At 42.6% G+C, this 17,741-nt stretch overlaps 1 protein-coding gene across 3 annotated transcripts; it reads left to right on the top strand.

Moving 5' to 3' along the window:
- The first annotated feature begins 690 nt into the window (after positions 1-690).
- Positions 691-15,795, top strand: LOC306695825 (calpain-2 catalytic subunit-like). 3 transcript variants are annotated; one of them, XM_079159204.1, is made up of 21 exons: positions 691-1,606; positions 2,286-2,355; positions 2,479-2,597; positions 5,611-5,744; positions 7,025-7,193; positions 7,290-7,373; positions 7,844-7,929; positions 8,008-8,082; positions 8,204-8,364; positions 8,470-8,639; positions 8,785-8,796; positions 9,732-9,943; positions 10,047-10,083; positions 12,081-12,146; positions 12,273-12,330; positions 12,917-13,038; positions 14,377-14,445; positions 14,599-14,677; positions 14,930-15,046; positions 15,481-15,539; positions 15,658-15,795. In XM_079159204.1, exons 1-21 carry the CDS (start codon positions 1,367-1,369, stop codon positions 15,679-15,681), a joined length of 2,163 nt encoding a protein of 720 aa, XP_079015330.1. In that variant the 5' UTR covers positions 691-1,366; the 3' UTR covers positions 15,682-15,795. The 3 variants fall into 3 exon arrangements, with proteins under 3 accessions (XP_079015330.1, XP_079015331.1, XP_079015332.1); XM_079159206.1 differs by having other exon boundaries at positions 696-1,606; positions 12,974-13,038; XM_079159205.1 differs by lacking the exon at positions 8,785-8,796 and having other exon boundaries at positions 692-1,606.
- Positions 15,796-17,741: the final 1,946 nt, after the last annotated feature.

Raw genomic sequence — 17,741 nt, forward strand, 5'->3', positions numbered from 1 at the left:
TTATATAAAGAAAGTAAAACGTATCTACTGGTAATTAAAATTAACTTCTTTAATTGTAATTCCAGTTTCTTTGTCGGTCCACAGGGACCAGACTCGGAGGATCCAGACCTGATAGACCTGATGGACTGATGTGGGTTCATGTGGACTCATGTGGACCTGTGAGGACTGGACCCTGTGTGACCCTGAGCAGTGTCTGAAGCCTCAGCCCGGTGGAGGAGGTCTGGAGGTTTTGAGCCTCACATGGACAGCAGGGGACATGAACATCTGGACCTCCATCTGTGATGGAGTGCAATCAGGCGTCACTCAGTGCTGAACGAGTCCAGGTGGTCTGAGTGCTTCTGATCCAGGACTGAAATGGACTGGTGGTGCTACCTGGTGATGAGTCAGAGCCTCCTGGACTTTGGCGAAGTCTGAACTGCAGATCTTGAGACACCCAGAGACCCAAAACCTGTTCAGAGTCCAGTCTGTGTTGACACATCACTGTGTTTATCAGACTGTTTGCTCTCTCTGAATAATTCAGAGTCAACTGATATCACACTGCTCCTTCAGCTGGACCGAAGCTCCGCCCCTTCACACCTGACCACCTTTATACCTGATGCACACACACACACACACCTCATTTAGTCTCGGCAGACTCTCGGCTGACTCTCGGCTGACTCTCGGCGGACTCTCGGCAGACTCTTGGCAGACTCAGCAGCCTTTCGGTAGACTGCAGACTCTCGGCAGACTTTCGTTAGACTATCAGTAGACTCTCGGTAGACTATCAGTAGACTCTCGGTAGACTATCAGCAGACTATCGTTAGACTATCAGCAGCCTTTCGGTAGACTATCAGTAGACTCTCGGTAGACTATCAGCAGCCTTTCGGTAGACTCTCTACAGACTCTCAGTAGACTCTTGGTAGACTATCAGCAGACTTTCGGTAGACTATCAGCAGACTATCAGCAGACTTTCGGTAGACTATCAGCAGACTATCAGCAGACTTTCGGTAAACTCTCTACAGACTATCAGCAGACTCTCTGTAGACTATCAGTAGACTATCAGCAGACTTTCGGTAGACTATCAGCAGACTATCAGCAGACTTTCGGTAGACTATCAGCAGACTATCAGCAGACTTTCGGTAGACTCTCTACAGACTATCAGTAGACTCTCGGTAGACTATCAGCAGACTATCGGTAGACTCTCTACAGACTATCAGTAGACTATCAGTAGACTCTCTGTAGACTATCAGCAGACTATCAGTAGACTCTCTGTAGACTATCAGCAGACTATCAGTAGACTCTCGGTAGACTATCAGCAGACTCTCAGCAGACTTTAGATAGACTCTCGGCGGACTTTCGGCAGTCCCTCAGTAGAAACACTCTCAGGATGTTGAACGTGGCAGCAGAGCTGGCTAGGAGGAAGGCTCGGGACGAGGACAGCACCGGCAGTCGGAATAACGCCGTCCCCTTCAACCAGCAGAACTTTGAGCAGCTGCAGAAAGAGTGTCTGAAGTCCGGCTCGCTGTTCTGTGACCCGACCTTTCCCGCAGACTGGGACTCTCTGGGATACAACCAGCTGGGACGCTACTCGTCCAAAACCATCGGCACAGAGTGGAAACGACCCACGGTGAGTGAAAACTATCAAACCCTATGTAGTGGACTCAAAGTATCCCACAATGCATTGTGAAAAGTGCTTTTGTATCTATTAATTGTGGAGAATATATTTATAGCTGCTTCCTTTCTTACCTTTCATAATAAAAGCCCGAAACATATGCTGCATCACTGCTACTTCAACTCACTCAGAGCATTTTGATAAGAAGCAACTCAACACTAAAGCTTACAATATGCTTATTAAATACAAAAATTATGTCTGTATTTATTATATAAAGTCCACCAAGTGACGTTGATCAGTGACGCACAGGAAATGACCCGATCAGTGTCTGAAAGTGCATTGATTAGCTTAGCTTAGCATAAAGACCGGGGACCAGGGAGAAACAGCTAGCCTGGTTCTGTCCACTGATTAACATGCTAATATCTGGCTTGTTTTATGAGTTTTATGAGTTGGAACTATTTCTTGATGAACAACAGTGTATCCATCCGCCTGCAGCTGTCGCTCCGCTTCACCGGCTCTTTAGCCCGTTTAAGGATATTAAAGATAAAATCAAAGCACCTCCTGTTCGTTAAACAAGAGTGTGACTCAGTGTGTGTGAATCATTAACCCGACGACTGTGAACACACACATCATTATTAGTTATTCAATAACGTTACAAAATAATCATTCATCACTTGCTGTCTCGTCCAATCAGGAGCTGAGTTCTGATCCTCAGTTCATCGTTGATGGAGCGAAGAGAACAGACATCTGTCAGGGCGTGCTGGGTGAGAACACACACACACACACACACACACACACACACACACACACACACACACACACACACACACACACACACTGTGACCTCTGAACGTCTGTGTTCTCGTGCCCTGCTGTCTGTCTGTCAGGTGACTGCTGGCTGCTGGCGGCCATCGCCTCTCTGACCCTGGACCCTCAGGTTCTGAACAGAGTGGTTCCTCCTGGACAGAACTTCGGCTCACAGTACGCCGGCATCTTCCAGTTCCAGGTCACATGATCTATTCTAAATACATGAGAGAGTTAAAGAACTACAGGAACAATAACTCAAGGTCTTCTTACTAGATTTGCTCACATCTCATGGCCTTCATCAGTTTCTCTTCATGAGTTAACTCCACCCACTGATGAAGGCCATGAGATGCAGCTGAAACACTCACAACAGATCCGGTAAGAGGACCGGGGCACATCTCAAGTCTCTGAGCTGTCGTTTCCTCGATCCTCGCTTGAACCGGAAGTTGTTCTGAGCCGCCATGTTGACGGCCGTCCCAACGCTCTTATTTAGCTCTGAGGAGAGAGGAGAGAGGAGAGAGGAGGGAGGAGGGAGGAGGGAGGAGGGAGGAGAGAGGAGAGAGGAGAGAGGAGAGAGGAGAGAGGAGTGAGGAGAGAGGAGGGAGGAGGGAGGAGTGAGGAGAGAGGAGGGAGGAGGGAGGAGAGAGGAGTGAGGAGAGAGGAGTGAGGAGGGAGGAGGGAGGAGAGAGGAGGGAGGAGAGAGGAGAGAGGAGGGAGGAGAGAGGAGGGAGGAGAGAGGAGAGAGGAGAGAGGAGAGAGGAGAGAGGAGAGAGGAGGGAGGAGAGAGGAGAGAGGAGTGAGGAGGGAGGAGGGAGGAGAGAGGAGAGAGGAGGGAGGACAGAGGAGGGAGGACAGAGGAGAGAGGAGGGAGGAGGGAGGAGAGAGGAGAGAGGAGGGAGGAGAGAGGAGAGAGGAGAGAGGAGGGAGGAGAGAGGAGGGAGGAGGGAGGCGAGAGGAGTGAGGAGAGAGGAGTGAGGAGAGAGGAGGGAGGAGGGAGGAGTGAGGAGAGAGGAGGGAGGAGTGAGGAGAGAGGAGTGAGGAGAGAGGAGGGAGGACAGAGGAGGGAGGACAGAGGAGAGAGGAGGGAGGAGAGAGGAGAGAGGAGAGAGGAGGGAGGAGAGAGGAGAGAGGACAGAGGAGAGAGGAGAGAGGAGGGAGGAGAGAGGAGAGAGGAGGGAGGACGGAGGAGAGAGGAGGGAGGAGGGAGGAGAGAGGAGAGAGGAGGGAGGACAGAGGAGAGAGGAGGGAGGAGAGAGGAGAGAGGAGGGAGGACAGAGGAGGGAGGACAGAGGAGAGAGGAGGGAGGAGGGAGGAGAGAGGAGAGAGGAGAGAGGAGAGAGGAGTGAGGAGGGAGGAGAGAGGAGAGAGGAGAGAGGAGGGAGGAGAGAGGACAGAGGAGGGAGGAGGGAGGAGGGAGGAGAGAGGAGCGAGGAGAGAGGAGGGAAGGAGAGAGGAGAGAGGAGAGAGGAGGGAAGGAGCGAGGATCGAGGAGAGAGGAGAGAGGAGAGAGGAGAGAGGAGGGAGGACAGAGGAGAGAGGAGGGAGGAGAGAGGAGAGAGGAGGGAGGAGAGAGGAGAGAGGAGGGAAGGAGGGAAGGAGCGAGGAGAGAGGAGGGGGGATCGAGGAGAGAGGAGGGAGGAGAGAGGAGAGAGGAGGGAGGAGGGAAGGAGAGAGGAGAGAGGAGAGAGGAGGGAAGGAGCGAGGATCGAGGAGAGAGGAGAGAGGAGAGAGGAGAGAGGAGGGAGGAGAGAGGAGGGAGGAGAGAGGAGAGAGGAGGGAGGAGGGAAGGAGAGAGGAGAGAGGAGAGAGGAGGGAGGAGGGAGGACAGAGGAGAGAGGAGGGAGGAGGGAAGGAGAGAGGAGAGAGGAGAGAGGAGGGAGGAGGGAGGACAGAGGAGAGAGGAGGGAGGAGAGAGGAGAGAGGAGGGAGGAGAGAGGAGGGAGGAGGGAGGAGAGACACACGTTGCTCTCATCATACGTACACAGAATATACAAATCAACAAGAGAAACATAAAAACAAGGACATTAAAGACAACAAAGTAGAACAGAGAAACTAAGCTTTAACATCTATGAACAATATAAATATATAGAAGAATATAGAACAACAACAATGACAATGGACAATGGATTCAGGATATTAGTGCAGAATGGTGGTAATAGTGCAAATGAAGATGCAGTTTGTCTGATTCATTGTTCATCAGAGTGACGCAGAGAGAAGCTGGTCCTGGTCTGGTGGTTTTGGTGGTTTTGGTGGTTTTGGTGGTTTTGGTGTACAGAGCTCTGTAGCTCCTCCAGAGGGGAGGAGGGTGTGAAGGTCTGCAGTGATCAGCCCGTCTCCTGACTCTGGAGGTGAACAAGTCCAGGATGGGGGGCAGGCTGAAACCAATGATCCTCTCTGCAGACCTGACAGTCCGTTGTGGTCTGTTCCGGTCCTGTTTGGTGGCCGATCCAAACCAGACCGTGATGGAGGAGCAGAGAACAGACTGGAGGATGGTGGAGTAGAACAGGACCAGCAGCTCCTGAGGCAGGTTGAACTTCCTGAGCTGGAGCAGGAAGTTCAACCTCTGCTGGGCCTTTTTCCTGATGGTGTTGATGTTAGAGGCCCACTTCAGGTCCTGGGAGATTGTGGATCCCAGAAACCTGAAGGTCTCCACAGCAGACACAGTGCTGTTGAGTATGGTGAGGGGGGGCAGGGTTGGGGGGCTCCTCCTGAAGTCCACTGTCATCTCCACAGTGTTGAGCTGGTTCAGCTCCAGGTTGTTCTGACCAGAGGACCAGCTGTTCAGCCTCCGTCTGTAGCAGACTCATCACCGTCTGAGAACTTCAGGAGTCTAACAGACTGATCTTCTGTCTGTTAAAGAGCCGACTCACATCCTCTTCACAGGTCCTCAGTGCCGGTGGGGGGTCGGTTGGGAGCGGTGAGGAGGAGGCAGGAGGTGTAGGTGGTTGTTTGATGATGGGGCAGTTGGGGGGAGTGAGAGTGGACTCATCAAACCTGCAGTAGAAGACGTTCAACATCAGGTGTTGTTACAGCTGTGGCAGTACGGGCAGTGGGTGGAGCCTCTAGAGGAAGTGACATCAGGTGTTGTTACAGCTGTGGCAGTACGGGCAGTGGGTGGAGCCTCTAGAGGAAGTGACATCAGGTGTTGTTACAGCTGTGGCAGTACGGGCAGTGGGTGGAGCCTCTAGAGGAAGTGACATCAGGTCTTGTTACAGCTGTGGCAGTACGGGCAGTGGGTGGACGTGGTTGTGGACGACCGGCTGCCCTCCAGAGACGGGAAGCTGCTGTTCGTCCACTCGGCAGAGGGAGGAGAGTTCTGGAGCGCTCTGCTGGAGAAAGCTTACGCCAAGTAAGAAACATTATGGGATGGATGGGGATGAAATGTGTTCATCATTTAGGATGAATTATAATAACTTTATTGATCCTCTTTTATTGTAGCGTCATCATCAGGTCAACATGTTCATGTGTCAAACACTTTGATGACCAAACACCCGCAGAACTAAAGATCTTCATCAGCTGGACTCTTTAGCTAATGTTAGCATGCTAATGTTAGCATAAAATGAAGCTTAGCGTTAGTTCATGCAGGACACAGAAGTCATCCGCCCCCAGCTGTAACCGGCTGACAGCCAGCCGATTGAACGCACCAATCACAGCCCACTCTCACTTCAAGGAGGTTCATTTAAATACGACTCCTCCTCACCGATCATTCTACGCTGTTACAGAGCCGCTGTTACAGAGCGCACTGTTACAGAGCCGCTGTTACAGAGCCGCTGTTACAGAGCGCACTGTGGTCCCGTGTTAGCTCAGTAGCTGCTGGCTAATCCGGGGAGCATTCAGAGCGGAGCCATCATCAAGTCTAACTCTATTTCCATTTGTTGCAATAAATGGTTAAAATCTTTGACGAGAGTTCCTGACTGAAACTAAGATGATGAACATTATACACCAAAACACTGACACTTCAACTAGAATAACATATTTCAGCTTTGCACCCCGGTTGTCATTTGAACTACTTTTAGTTTATTTGTGTCTAACACTTCACCTGCGTTCAGTTCCACTTCATTTCTACACTTTAACAGATATTGACAACTGTGTTAATAAGCAGCTACTTTTCAAACTCCTTCTTTAACACTTCATTTGACGCATCAGCTACTTTCAGTACTCACACTTCAATTGAGGATTAACCGAAGTCTAGAACATGAATATTCATTTATCGTGTTGCTGCAGTCGTTTGACACGTTCAGCTCAATGCTCTGCTCCCGTCTAACACTTCACCTCCTTTCAGTGGTTCCTCTTCGTGTTTCCTGACTCCAGTCAGCCTGTGCAGCAGTATTAAAGGAGTGAGTGTTGGAGGTGATTAGCAGCAGGGTGGAGGAAGCTTTACTCTGTAAACCCTGGACTCGCCTCGGCCTGGAAAACAAACAGAGCCGCAGACCGAGCTGCTGACTCAGCTCTTTATACTCAACTCCTGCTGCTCTGATTCATTCTGCCTCACATCGTGTTCCCACAGTCTGTTGAGTCCCGGGCTGAACATGTGAAGTACCTGTTAGCACTGACTCGTTGTGACTCAGCAGGTTTTCATGTGTTGTCATTATTTTGTCCAGCCAGCTAACCGTCCCGTACCTCCTGCAGGGTGAACAGCTCGTACGAGGCCCTGAGCGGAGGTTCGAGCATCGAAGGCTTCGAGGATTTCACCGGAGGAATCTCGGAGAGCTACGACCTGCAGAAAGCTCCGCCCTTCCTGTTCAACGTCGTGAGGAAAGCTCTGAAGCTCGGCTCGCTGCTCGGCTGCTCCATCGATGTACGCTACAGCTGAGCTATGTGTCAGCTAACGCTTTAGCTCGTTTAGCTAGCGAGCTACGTGTATACGTTCATATCATATTTACGTGTTTCTCAGATTTCCAGCTCGTATGAGACGGAGGCCATCACCGGTCAGAAGCTGGTCAAAGGTCACGCCTACTCCATCACTGCAGCACAGCAGGTGAGGCATTCTGGGAAATATTGTGTTGTTTACAGGAACAGGAAGAAGCTGCTGGATGAAAGTTAAGGCTGCTTAAAAAATATACCGAAGCCCCTGAACATCGTGTCTCTTGAGAAGAGAAGGTGAAGGTCTCCGGCTGTGAGGCGACCCGAAGGTCTCCGGCTGTGAGGAGACCCGAAGGTCTCCGGCTGTGAAGAGACCCGAAGTTCTCCGGCTGTGAGGAGACCCGAGGGTCTCCGGCTGTGAAGAGACCCGAAGTTCTCCGGCTGTGAAGAGACCCGAAGTTCTCCGGCTGTGAGGAGACCCGAGGGTCTCCGGCTGTGAGGAGACCCGAAGTTCTCCGGCTGTGAGGAGACCCGAAGTTCTCCGGCTGTGAGGAGACCCGAAGGTCTCCGGCTGCGAGGTCTGAACCAGCAGAAGGGGGGCTCTGCTGGACCAGGTTCCTCCCTGATGATACTTTTGACCTGCAGGTTCTTCACTATGGTTCTCCAGTGCAGCTGCTGAGGATCAGGAACCCCTGGGGTCAGGTGGAGTGGACCGGAGCCTGGAGTGACACGTGAGTCCAGGTCCTCATACTGGTCTGTCAGTCTGTCTGTCTGTCTGTCTCACAGCCTGTCTGTCTCTCTGTCTCTAGGTCAAAGGAGTGGGACGGAGTCGATCCTGAAGAGAAGAAGAAGCTCGATCACTCTGCTGATGACGGAGAGTTCTGGTGATTAATATGATCAGTATCAATAAAAACAGTACTTTTTCTTTGATACTTGAAGTACATTTGGTTGATAATACTTATTACTCCTCCTCTCTCCTCCTCCTCTCTCTTCCTCCTCCTCCAGGATGTCATACACAGACTTCCTGCATCAGTTTTCCCGCCTCGACATCTGTAATCTGACACCAGACACTCTGAGCAGCGACGTGATTGGTCGATGGAACTTCTCTGAGTTTGAGGGCGAGTGGAGGGTCGGCTCCACCGCCGGAGGCTGCAGGAACTACCCAGGTCCCTCCCAGGATTTATCCGGGTCCATCTCACTGAGTGATGCTGTCGGTGACTCGGTTCTCACTTCAACTTCTTTCAGCTCTGACACTTTATTTCTCTCTGCAGCCACATTTTGCTCCAACTCTCAGTTCTTCATCCGTCTGGACGACGAAGACGAGGAGCCGGACGACGGAGAGAACGGCTGCACCGTCATCATCGGTCTGATGCAGAGAGACGCTCGCAGGGAGAAACGCTTCGGAAGAGACCTGAACACCATCGGGTTCTCCATCTACCAGGTGAGGATTGAAGAACGAGGGGCGAGGGTTATATATACATATATATATGTATATATATATGTATATATATATGTATATATATATATTTATGTATATATATATATATATCTGTAATATTTGTCTGTTTTTTGTGTTTTTCTTCCAGGTTCCTGATGAGGTGAGTTCAAAGGTTCAGATTCTTCACAATAACATAAATGAAATACAATTAACTAATAATTATAAACATATTTTATATTGTTATGAATTATAATATTGTTAAATGTTGAGGATCAAAGTAAAAATATCTTCTACAAACACCAGCTGCTCATTAAATTCTTTTTACTTTGACGATCCATCAATGTAACAAAGTACATTTACTACAATCTTGAAGTACTTGTATTTCCATTTTCTCTCCTTTACACTTTTACTTCAGTACACGTTTACTTTTCAGATTTCACATTAATGCTGACAGTGTATTGATGTATTATTATTATTATCATTATTATTATCATTATTATTATTATTACTATCATTATTATTATTATTATTATCATCATTATTATCATTATTACTATCATTATTATTATTATTATTATTATCATCATTATTATCATTATTACTATCATTATTATTATTATTATTATCATTATTACTATCATTATTATTATTATTATTATTATCATCATTATTATCATTATTACTATCATTATTATTATTATTATTATTATCATCATTATTATCATTATTACTATCATTATTATTATTATTATTATTATTATTATTATCATCATTATTATCATTATTACTATCATTATTATTATTATTATTATCATCATTATTATCATTATTACTATCATTATTATTATTATTGTAATTAATGTCATTATTATTATTATCAGTATTATTATTATTATTATTAATATTGTTTTTTGTTGGGAGGAAGTATCAACTACAGAAGAAAAATATCTGAGATCTCTCCAGAAGACAAACAGTCTTGAGGGGATTTCTTACAAATTGAACTAATTATTTAAATGAATTTGTTACTAATGAATGAATTACATAAAGATAACTGAGATATATATAACTGCTGTTATCTTCTTCTCCTCCGGTCAGTTTAAAGGTCGCAGTGACGTCCACCTGGGTCCGGACGTCCTGCTGAGGAGGAACGCTGTCGCTCGCAGTCAGAACTTCATCAACCTCAGAGAAGTGTGCGACCGCTTCAAGCTGCCGCCGGGAGATTACGTCATCATCCCCTCTACCTTTGACCCACACCGCAAAGGAAGCTTCATCCTGAGGGTGTTCACTGAGAAACAGGCCCAGACCAGGTCCGTCACATATATACATATATACATATATATATTTATATATACAGTATATGGATATGGATATGTATATACTGTATATTTATCTTTTCTGTGTTTGTTTCAGTCCGATGGAAGAAAATGTAAACGCTGACATTCAAGAGGTTTGTGACATTTGTTTCATCAGATTTCAAGCTTTAGATTATTTTAAAATGTATGAAACTTTGAGTGTTTAAAACAAAGATGATGACTCATAAGAAGAGATAATAACTCGTTAGACAAGACGATACCTTGTTAAAACCAGACAATATCTTGTGAAAACAACATAATAACTCGCTAAACAACCTAATAACGCGTTAAAACAACATAATAACTTGTTAAACAACATTATAACTCGTTAAAACAACATAATAACTCGTTGGAACAACATAATAACTTAAGTCAACCTAATAACTCGTTAAAACAACATAATAACTCATTAGAACAACCTAATAACTCATTAAAACAACATAATAACTTAAGTCAACCTAATAACTCATTAGAACAACCTAATAACTCGCTAAACAACCTAATAACTCATTAAAACAACATAATAACTTAAGTCAACCTAATAACTCGTTAAAACAACATAATAACTCATTAGAACAACATAATAACTCGTTAAAACAACATAATAACTTAAGTCAACCTAATAACTCGTTAAAACAACATAATAACTCATTAGAACAACCTAATAACTCATTAAAACAACATAATAACTTAAGTCAACCTAATAACTCATAAAAACAACATAATAACTCATTAAAACAACATAATAACTCGTTAAGTCAACCTAATAACTCGTTAAAACAACCTAATAACTCGCTAAACAACCTAATAACTCGTTAAAACCACATAATAACTATTATAATAGTTATTATTATAACTAATATTATGTTAAAACAACATAATAACTCGTTAAGTCAACCTAATAACTCGTTAAAACAACCTAATAACTCGCTAAACAACCTAATAACTCGTTAAAACAACATAATAACTCGTTGGAACGACATAATAACTTGTTAAGTCAACCTAATAACTCGTTAAAACCACATAATAACTCATTAGAACAACATAATAACTCGTTAAAACAACATAATAACTCGTTAAGTCAACATAATAACTCGTTAAAACAACATAATAACTCGTTAAACAACCTAATAACTCATTAAAACCACATAATAACTCATTAGAACAACATAATAACTCGTTAAAACCACATAATAACTCATTAGAACAACATAATAACTCGTTAAAACAACATAATAACTCGTTAAGTCAACCTAATAACTCGTTAAAACAACCTAATAACTCGCTAAACAACCTAATAACTCGTTAAAACCACATAATAACTCGTTAAACAACCTAATAACTCGTTAAAACAACATAATAACTTGTTAAACAACCTAATAACTCGTTAAAACCACATAATAACTCGTTAAACAACCTAATAACTCGTTAAAACAACATAATAACTCGTTAAACAACCTAATAACTCGTTAAAACCACATAATAACTCGTTAAACAACCTAATAACTCGTTAAAACAACATAATAACTCGTTAAACAACCTAATAACTCGTTAAAACCACATAATAACTCGTTAAACAACCTAATAACTCGTTAAAACAACATAATAACTCGTTAAACAACCTAATAACTCGTTAAAACAACATAATAACTTGTTAAACAACCTAATAACTCGTTAAAACCACATAATAACTCGTTAAACAACCTAATAACTCGTTAAAACAACATAATAACTCGTTAAACAACCTAATAACTCGTTAAAACAACATAATAACTCGTTAAACAACATTATAACTCATTAAAACAACATAATAACTCGTTAAACAACCTAATAACTCGTTAAAACAACATAATAACTCGTTAAACAACCTAATAACTCGTTAAAACAACATAATAACTCGTTAAACAACCTAATAACTCGTTAAAACAACATAATAACTCGTTAAACAACCTAATAACTCGTTAAAACAACATAATAACTCGTTAAACAACATTATAACTCATTAAAACAACATAATACCTCGTGTCGTATTTTAAGACAACAGGACATAAAATGATGTTCATACATTGTTCTAAATCTTTTGTTCTTTCAGCCAGATGTTGGACAGAAAGACGTGGATCCTCACTTCAAGCATCTCTTCGTCCAGATCTCTGGAAACGTAACAACTTCTTGTTTCTTAAATGAAAAACTTTGCTTCCTGTCAGCCAACAGAACAATGATGTCAGAACAATGATGTCAGAACAATGATGTCAGAACAATGTTTGATTTCTTTCTATTTTAACAGGACTCTGAAATCTCTGCCTTTGAGCTCCAACAGATTTTGGACAAAGTTGTTGCTCAGAGTAAGAAATGTTTAATATTAAAGTATTTATAATATATAATATTATTAGTGCTGGGCAAGTTAACGCGTTATTATCACGTTAACGCATTAATTCATTAACACTGACAATTATTTTATCGCGAGTGTACCAACGTACATTTATAACAAACACCACACATATTACGCTAATCAGCGTTGCATAGTGTCTGACCAAAAAAAGCAAAAAATAAATGATTTATTTAAATTATTGTTTTAGAGTTTTTAAAGTGTTTAGTTTGTAATATGTATAATAATCATATCATTTAGTTATCACTACTGAGAATTTAACAAACATAAAACATGACGTAGATAGGTTTGCAGTTTAAGATGTATATTTAAATTCATCTCTGACACACATGAAGATAAAGTTGTGAACACCGGCTGAATATCTATTATCAGAATCATTATAACTGTATTTTAACTTCATATAGCAGTACTTTTAAAATAAAAGTGCACAATACACTACTTTTGAATTCATTATTGAATTTTGCACATAACAATGCGATTAATCGCGATTAAAAATTGTAATCGTTGCCCAGCACTAAATATTATTAATAATTTATGAACAGGCGAACTGTTCCTGGATCAGTTTATGTATGAACTGACCACTTCGTCTTCGTCTGAAGGATCTGATGTCAGAACTGACGGCTTCAGTCTGCAGACCTGCCGTGATATCATCAGCCTGCTGGACGTATCCTTCAGATGTTCACTGATCAATAATCAATACTACTCACTGATCAATAATCAATACTACTCACTGATCAATAATCAATACTACTCACTGATCAATAAACAATACTACTCACTGATCAATAAACAATACTACTCACTGATCAATAATCAATACTATTCACTGATCAATAATCAATACTATTCACTGATCAATAAACAATACTACTCACTGATCAATAGTCAATACTACTCACTGATCAATAATCAATACTATTCACTGATCAATAAACAATACTACTCACTGATCAATAATCAATACTACTCACTGATCAATAATCAATACTATTCACTGATCAATAAACAATACTACTCACTGATCAATAAACAATACTACTCACTGATCAATAATCAATACTACTCACTGATCAATAATCAATACTACTCACTGATCAATAATCAATACTACTCACTGATCAATAATCAATACTACTCACTGATCAATAAACAATACTACTCACTGATCAATAATCAATACTACTCACTGATCAATAAACAATACTACTCACTGATCAATAATCAATACTACTCACTGATCAATAAACAATACTACTCACTGATCAATAATCAATACTATTCACTGATCAATAATCAATACTACTCACTGATCAATAATCAATACTATTCACTGATCAATAATCAATACTACTCACTGATCAATAATCAATACTATTCACTGATCAATAAACAATACTACTCACTGATCAATAATCAATACTACTCACTGATCAATAAACAATACTACTCACTGATCAATAATCAATACTATTCACTGATCAATAATCAATACTACTCACTGATCAATAATCAATACTATTCACTGATCAATAAACAATACTACTCACTGATCAATAATCAATACTATTCACTGATCAATAATCAATACTATTCACTGATCAATAATCAATACTATTCACTGATCAATAATCAATACTACTCACTGATCAATAATCAATACTACTTTTTTAACTGATTAATCAATAAGATGTTTCAGAAACTTGCCTGCTTCATTTGAACCGTTCTTTTGAGATGTTTTGATCAATTGATCAGGAATCAGCAGGTAAATTGATCGTGATAATATAATTATTGATCTCTGGAAGACTTTACCGATGTTTTTTAACATTTCTTCTTCTACACATTAAATGTTGAAATGTAGAAAATCTAAAATGAGAGAAAGATTACTGAGTGAAAAATACAAACAAGGACAGACGGACAGACGGACAGACGGACAGACAGACAGACAGACAGACAGACAGACAGACAGACAGACAGACAGACAGGATCTTTAACTGGTCTCCAGATAGACGGCAGCACTAAACTGGGTCTGCTGGAGTTTCACCGTCTGTGGAAGAAGATCCAGAAATACCTGGTGAGACATTCAGGATGATGTCATACTGTGATGTCATGATTCAGTCTACTGTGATGTCATGATTCAGTCTATTGTGATGTCATGATTCAGTCTACAGTGATGTCATTATTCAGTCTACAGTGATGTCATCATAAACACATTTCTCTTCTGCAGGAGATCTTCAAGAGTCACGACTCTGACGGTTCTGGTACGATGAGCAGTCATGAGATGAGAGCCGCTCTCAATGAAGCTGGTGAGGTTCATTAAGGAGGTTAAACATACGGTCAGAGGGCCACAACCGGCCACATAGAGTCCAATGGAACATTCAGACTCATAACATCACTGGATGGTTCCATCTCACGTGTTCTACAGGATTCATTGGTTCTAAAAGAAGTTTGTGTGTGTGTGTGTTAATGTGTGTGTTCGTGTGTGTTAATGTGTGTGTTCGTGTGTGTGTGTGTGTGTTCATGTGTGTGTGTGTGTGTGTGTGTGTGTGTGTGTTCAGGGTTCCAGGTAAACAGCTCTTTGATCCATCAGATCGTCGTCAGATTCTCTGATCAAAGTTTCTCCGTTGACTTCGACTGTTTCATCGGATGTTTGATCCGACTGGAGCTTCTGTTCAGTGAGTCATCAACAACTTACTACTTCTGGAGCTTTCTACCACATCCACTGCCTTCATCAGCAGTGTCCCCAGTGTCCCCAGTGTTCCGAGTGTTCCCAGGGTCCCGAGTGTCCCGAGTGTTCCTAGTGTCCCGAGTGTCCCAAGTGTTCCTAGTGTTCCTAGTGTTCCTAGTGTTCCCAGTGTTCCGAGTGTTCCTAGTGTTCCTAGTGTCCCGAGTGTTCCTAGTGTTCCTAGTGTCCCCAGTGTTCCTAGTGTCCCCAGTGTTCCTAGTGTTCCCAGTGTCCCCAGTGTTCCTAGTGTTCCCAGTGTTCCCAGTGTTCCTAGTGTCCCCAGTGTTCCTAGTGTTCCCAGTGTTCCCAGTGTCCCGAGTGTTTCCAGTGTCTCCAGTGTTCCCAGTTCCGAGGTGACACAGCGTTTCTCTGTTTCTTCCACAGAGATGTTCAGAACTCTGGACAAGAAGAACCAGGGGAAGATCGAGCTGGACCTGCAGCAGGTAAAGTTCCAGTCCTGTACTGGTCTGACCCCCTACCGGCGCCAGCTGCTCTCTTATTGGTCCAGCCTGTTGTCACATGTCATCCTCATCCTCATTAACTCTTCCTCTCCTCATGCAGTGGGTCTGCCTCGCCATCAACTGACCGCCGGCCAGTCCAGGAGCATGCTGGGAAATTTCCACCTGCGGAGATTAAAGCTGATGAACAGCTGTTGTTGTTGTTGTTGTTGTTGTTTGAATAAAAACTGTTGTGGTTCATCTTCATCATCAGTGACAGGAAGTCTGTTTATTGTGTTCAATCTGTGAAAACTTTATTCATCAGTGTGGTTCTTTACGTCATGGACTATGTTCTCCCTCTAGTGTTCTATCAGTGTGGTTCTTTACGTCATGGACTATGTTCTCCCTCTAGTGTTCTATCAGTGTGGTTCTTTACATCATGGACTATGTTCTCCCTCTAGTGTTCCATCAGTGTGGTTCTTTACGTCATGGACTATGTTCTCCCTCTAGTGTTCTATCAGTGTGGTTCTTTACGTCATGGACTATGTTCTCCCTCTAGTGTTCCATCAGTGTGGTTCTTTACATCATGGACTATGTTCTCCCTCTAGTGTTCTATCAGTGTGGTTCTTTACATCATGGACTATGTTCTCCCTCTAGTGTTCCATCAGTGTGGTTCTTTACGTCATGGACTATGTTCTCCCTCTAGTGTTCTATCAGTGTGGTTCTTTACGTCATGGACTATGTTCTCCCTCTAGTGTTCTATCAGTGTGGTTCTTTACGTCATGGACTATGTTCTCCCTCTAGTGTTCTATCAGTGTGGTTCTTTACATCATGGACTATGTTCTCCCTCTAGTGTTCCATCAGTGTGGTTCTTTACGTCATGGACTATGTTCTCCCTCTAGTGTTCCATCAGTGTGGTTCTTTACGTCATGGACTATGTTCTCCCTCTAGTGTTCCATCAGTGTGGTTCTTTACATCATGGACTATGTTCTCCCTCTAGTGTTCCATCAGTGTGGTTCTTTACATCATGGACTATGTTCTCCCTCTAGTGTTCCATCAGTGTGGTTCTTTACGTCATGGACTATGTTCTCCCTCTAGTGTTCCATCAGTGTGGTTCTTTACATCATGGACTATGTTCTCCCTCTAGTGTTCTATCAGTGTGGTTCTTTACGTCATGGACTATGTTCTCCCTCTAGTGTTCCATCAGTGTGGTTCTTTACGTCATGGACTATGTTCTCCCTCTAGTGTTCTATCAGTGTGGTTCTTTACATCATGGACTATGTTCTCCCTCTAGTGTTCTATCAGTGTGGTTCTTTACATCATGGACTATGTTCTCTCTCTAGTGTTCTATCAGTGTGGTTCTTTACATCATGGACTATGTTCTCCCTCTAGTGTTCTATCAGTGTGGTTCTTTACATCATGGACTATGTTCTCCCTCTAGTGTTCTATCAGTGTGGTTCTTTACATCATGGACTATGTTCTCCCTCTAGTGTTCTATCAGTGTGGTTCTTTACATCATGGACTATGTTCTCCCTCTAGTGTTCTATCAGTGTGGTTCTTTACATCATGGACTATGTTCTCCCTCTAGTGTTCTATCAGTGTGGTTCTTTACGTCATGGACTATGTTCTCCCTCTAGTGTTCTATCAGTGTGGTTCTTTATGTCATGGACTATGTTCTCCCTCTAGTGTTCTATCAGTTTGGTTCTTTATGTCATGGACTATGTTCTCCCTCTAGTGTTCCATCAGTGTGGTTCTTTATATCATGGACTATGTTCTCCCTCTAGTGTTCCATCAGTGTGGTTCTTTACATCATGGACTATGTTCTCTCTCTGGTAACCAACAGGCAGACAGACAGGCAGACAGGCAGACAGACAGGCAGAGGGGTGGAGGGAGTGACGAAGCTGGATGAAGCTGTTTGTGTAGTTCTGTCTCTGTTTTTCTGTAGAACCAGAACGGAAGTGTGACGTGGGCTCTTCACAATAAAAGCACAGATTCATCTTGAATAAGATAAAAACAGACTCAAACTTCGAAGTAAAAGTCTGAGATGTAAAAGTGAACACAATCATCTCAAACAGGAAGTGACCTGATAATGGTAAATGATAAAATGATATACAGATCAATTACTTAGTACAAAAGCATGAAATGTATCCGATACAAAATAAAAGTTATGTATTATGTAAAAAAAAAAAAAGACAAATGTCATAAATA

Source organism: Pholis gunnellus (assembly GCF_910591455.1).
Source record: "Pholis gunnellus genome assembly, chromosome: 5".
NCBI classification, from domain to species: domain Eukaryota; kingdom Metazoa; phylum Chordata; class Actinopteri; order Perciformes; family Pholidae; genus Pholis; species Pholis gunnellus.

Coding starts and splice junctions, on each gene's coding strand:
- LOC306695825 (XM_079159204.1), top strand. CDS start 1,367: ATGTTGAACGTGGCAGCAGAGCTGGCTAGGAGGAAGGCTCGGGACGAG. Junction 5,745..7,024: donor CTGGAGAAAGCTTACGCCAA/GTAAGAAACATT, acceptor TACCTCCTGCAG/GGTGAACAGCTCGTACGAGG. Junction 8,083..8,203: donor GCTGATGACGGAGAGTTCTG/GTGATTAATATG, acceptor CTCCTCCTCCAG/GATGTCATACACAGACTTCC.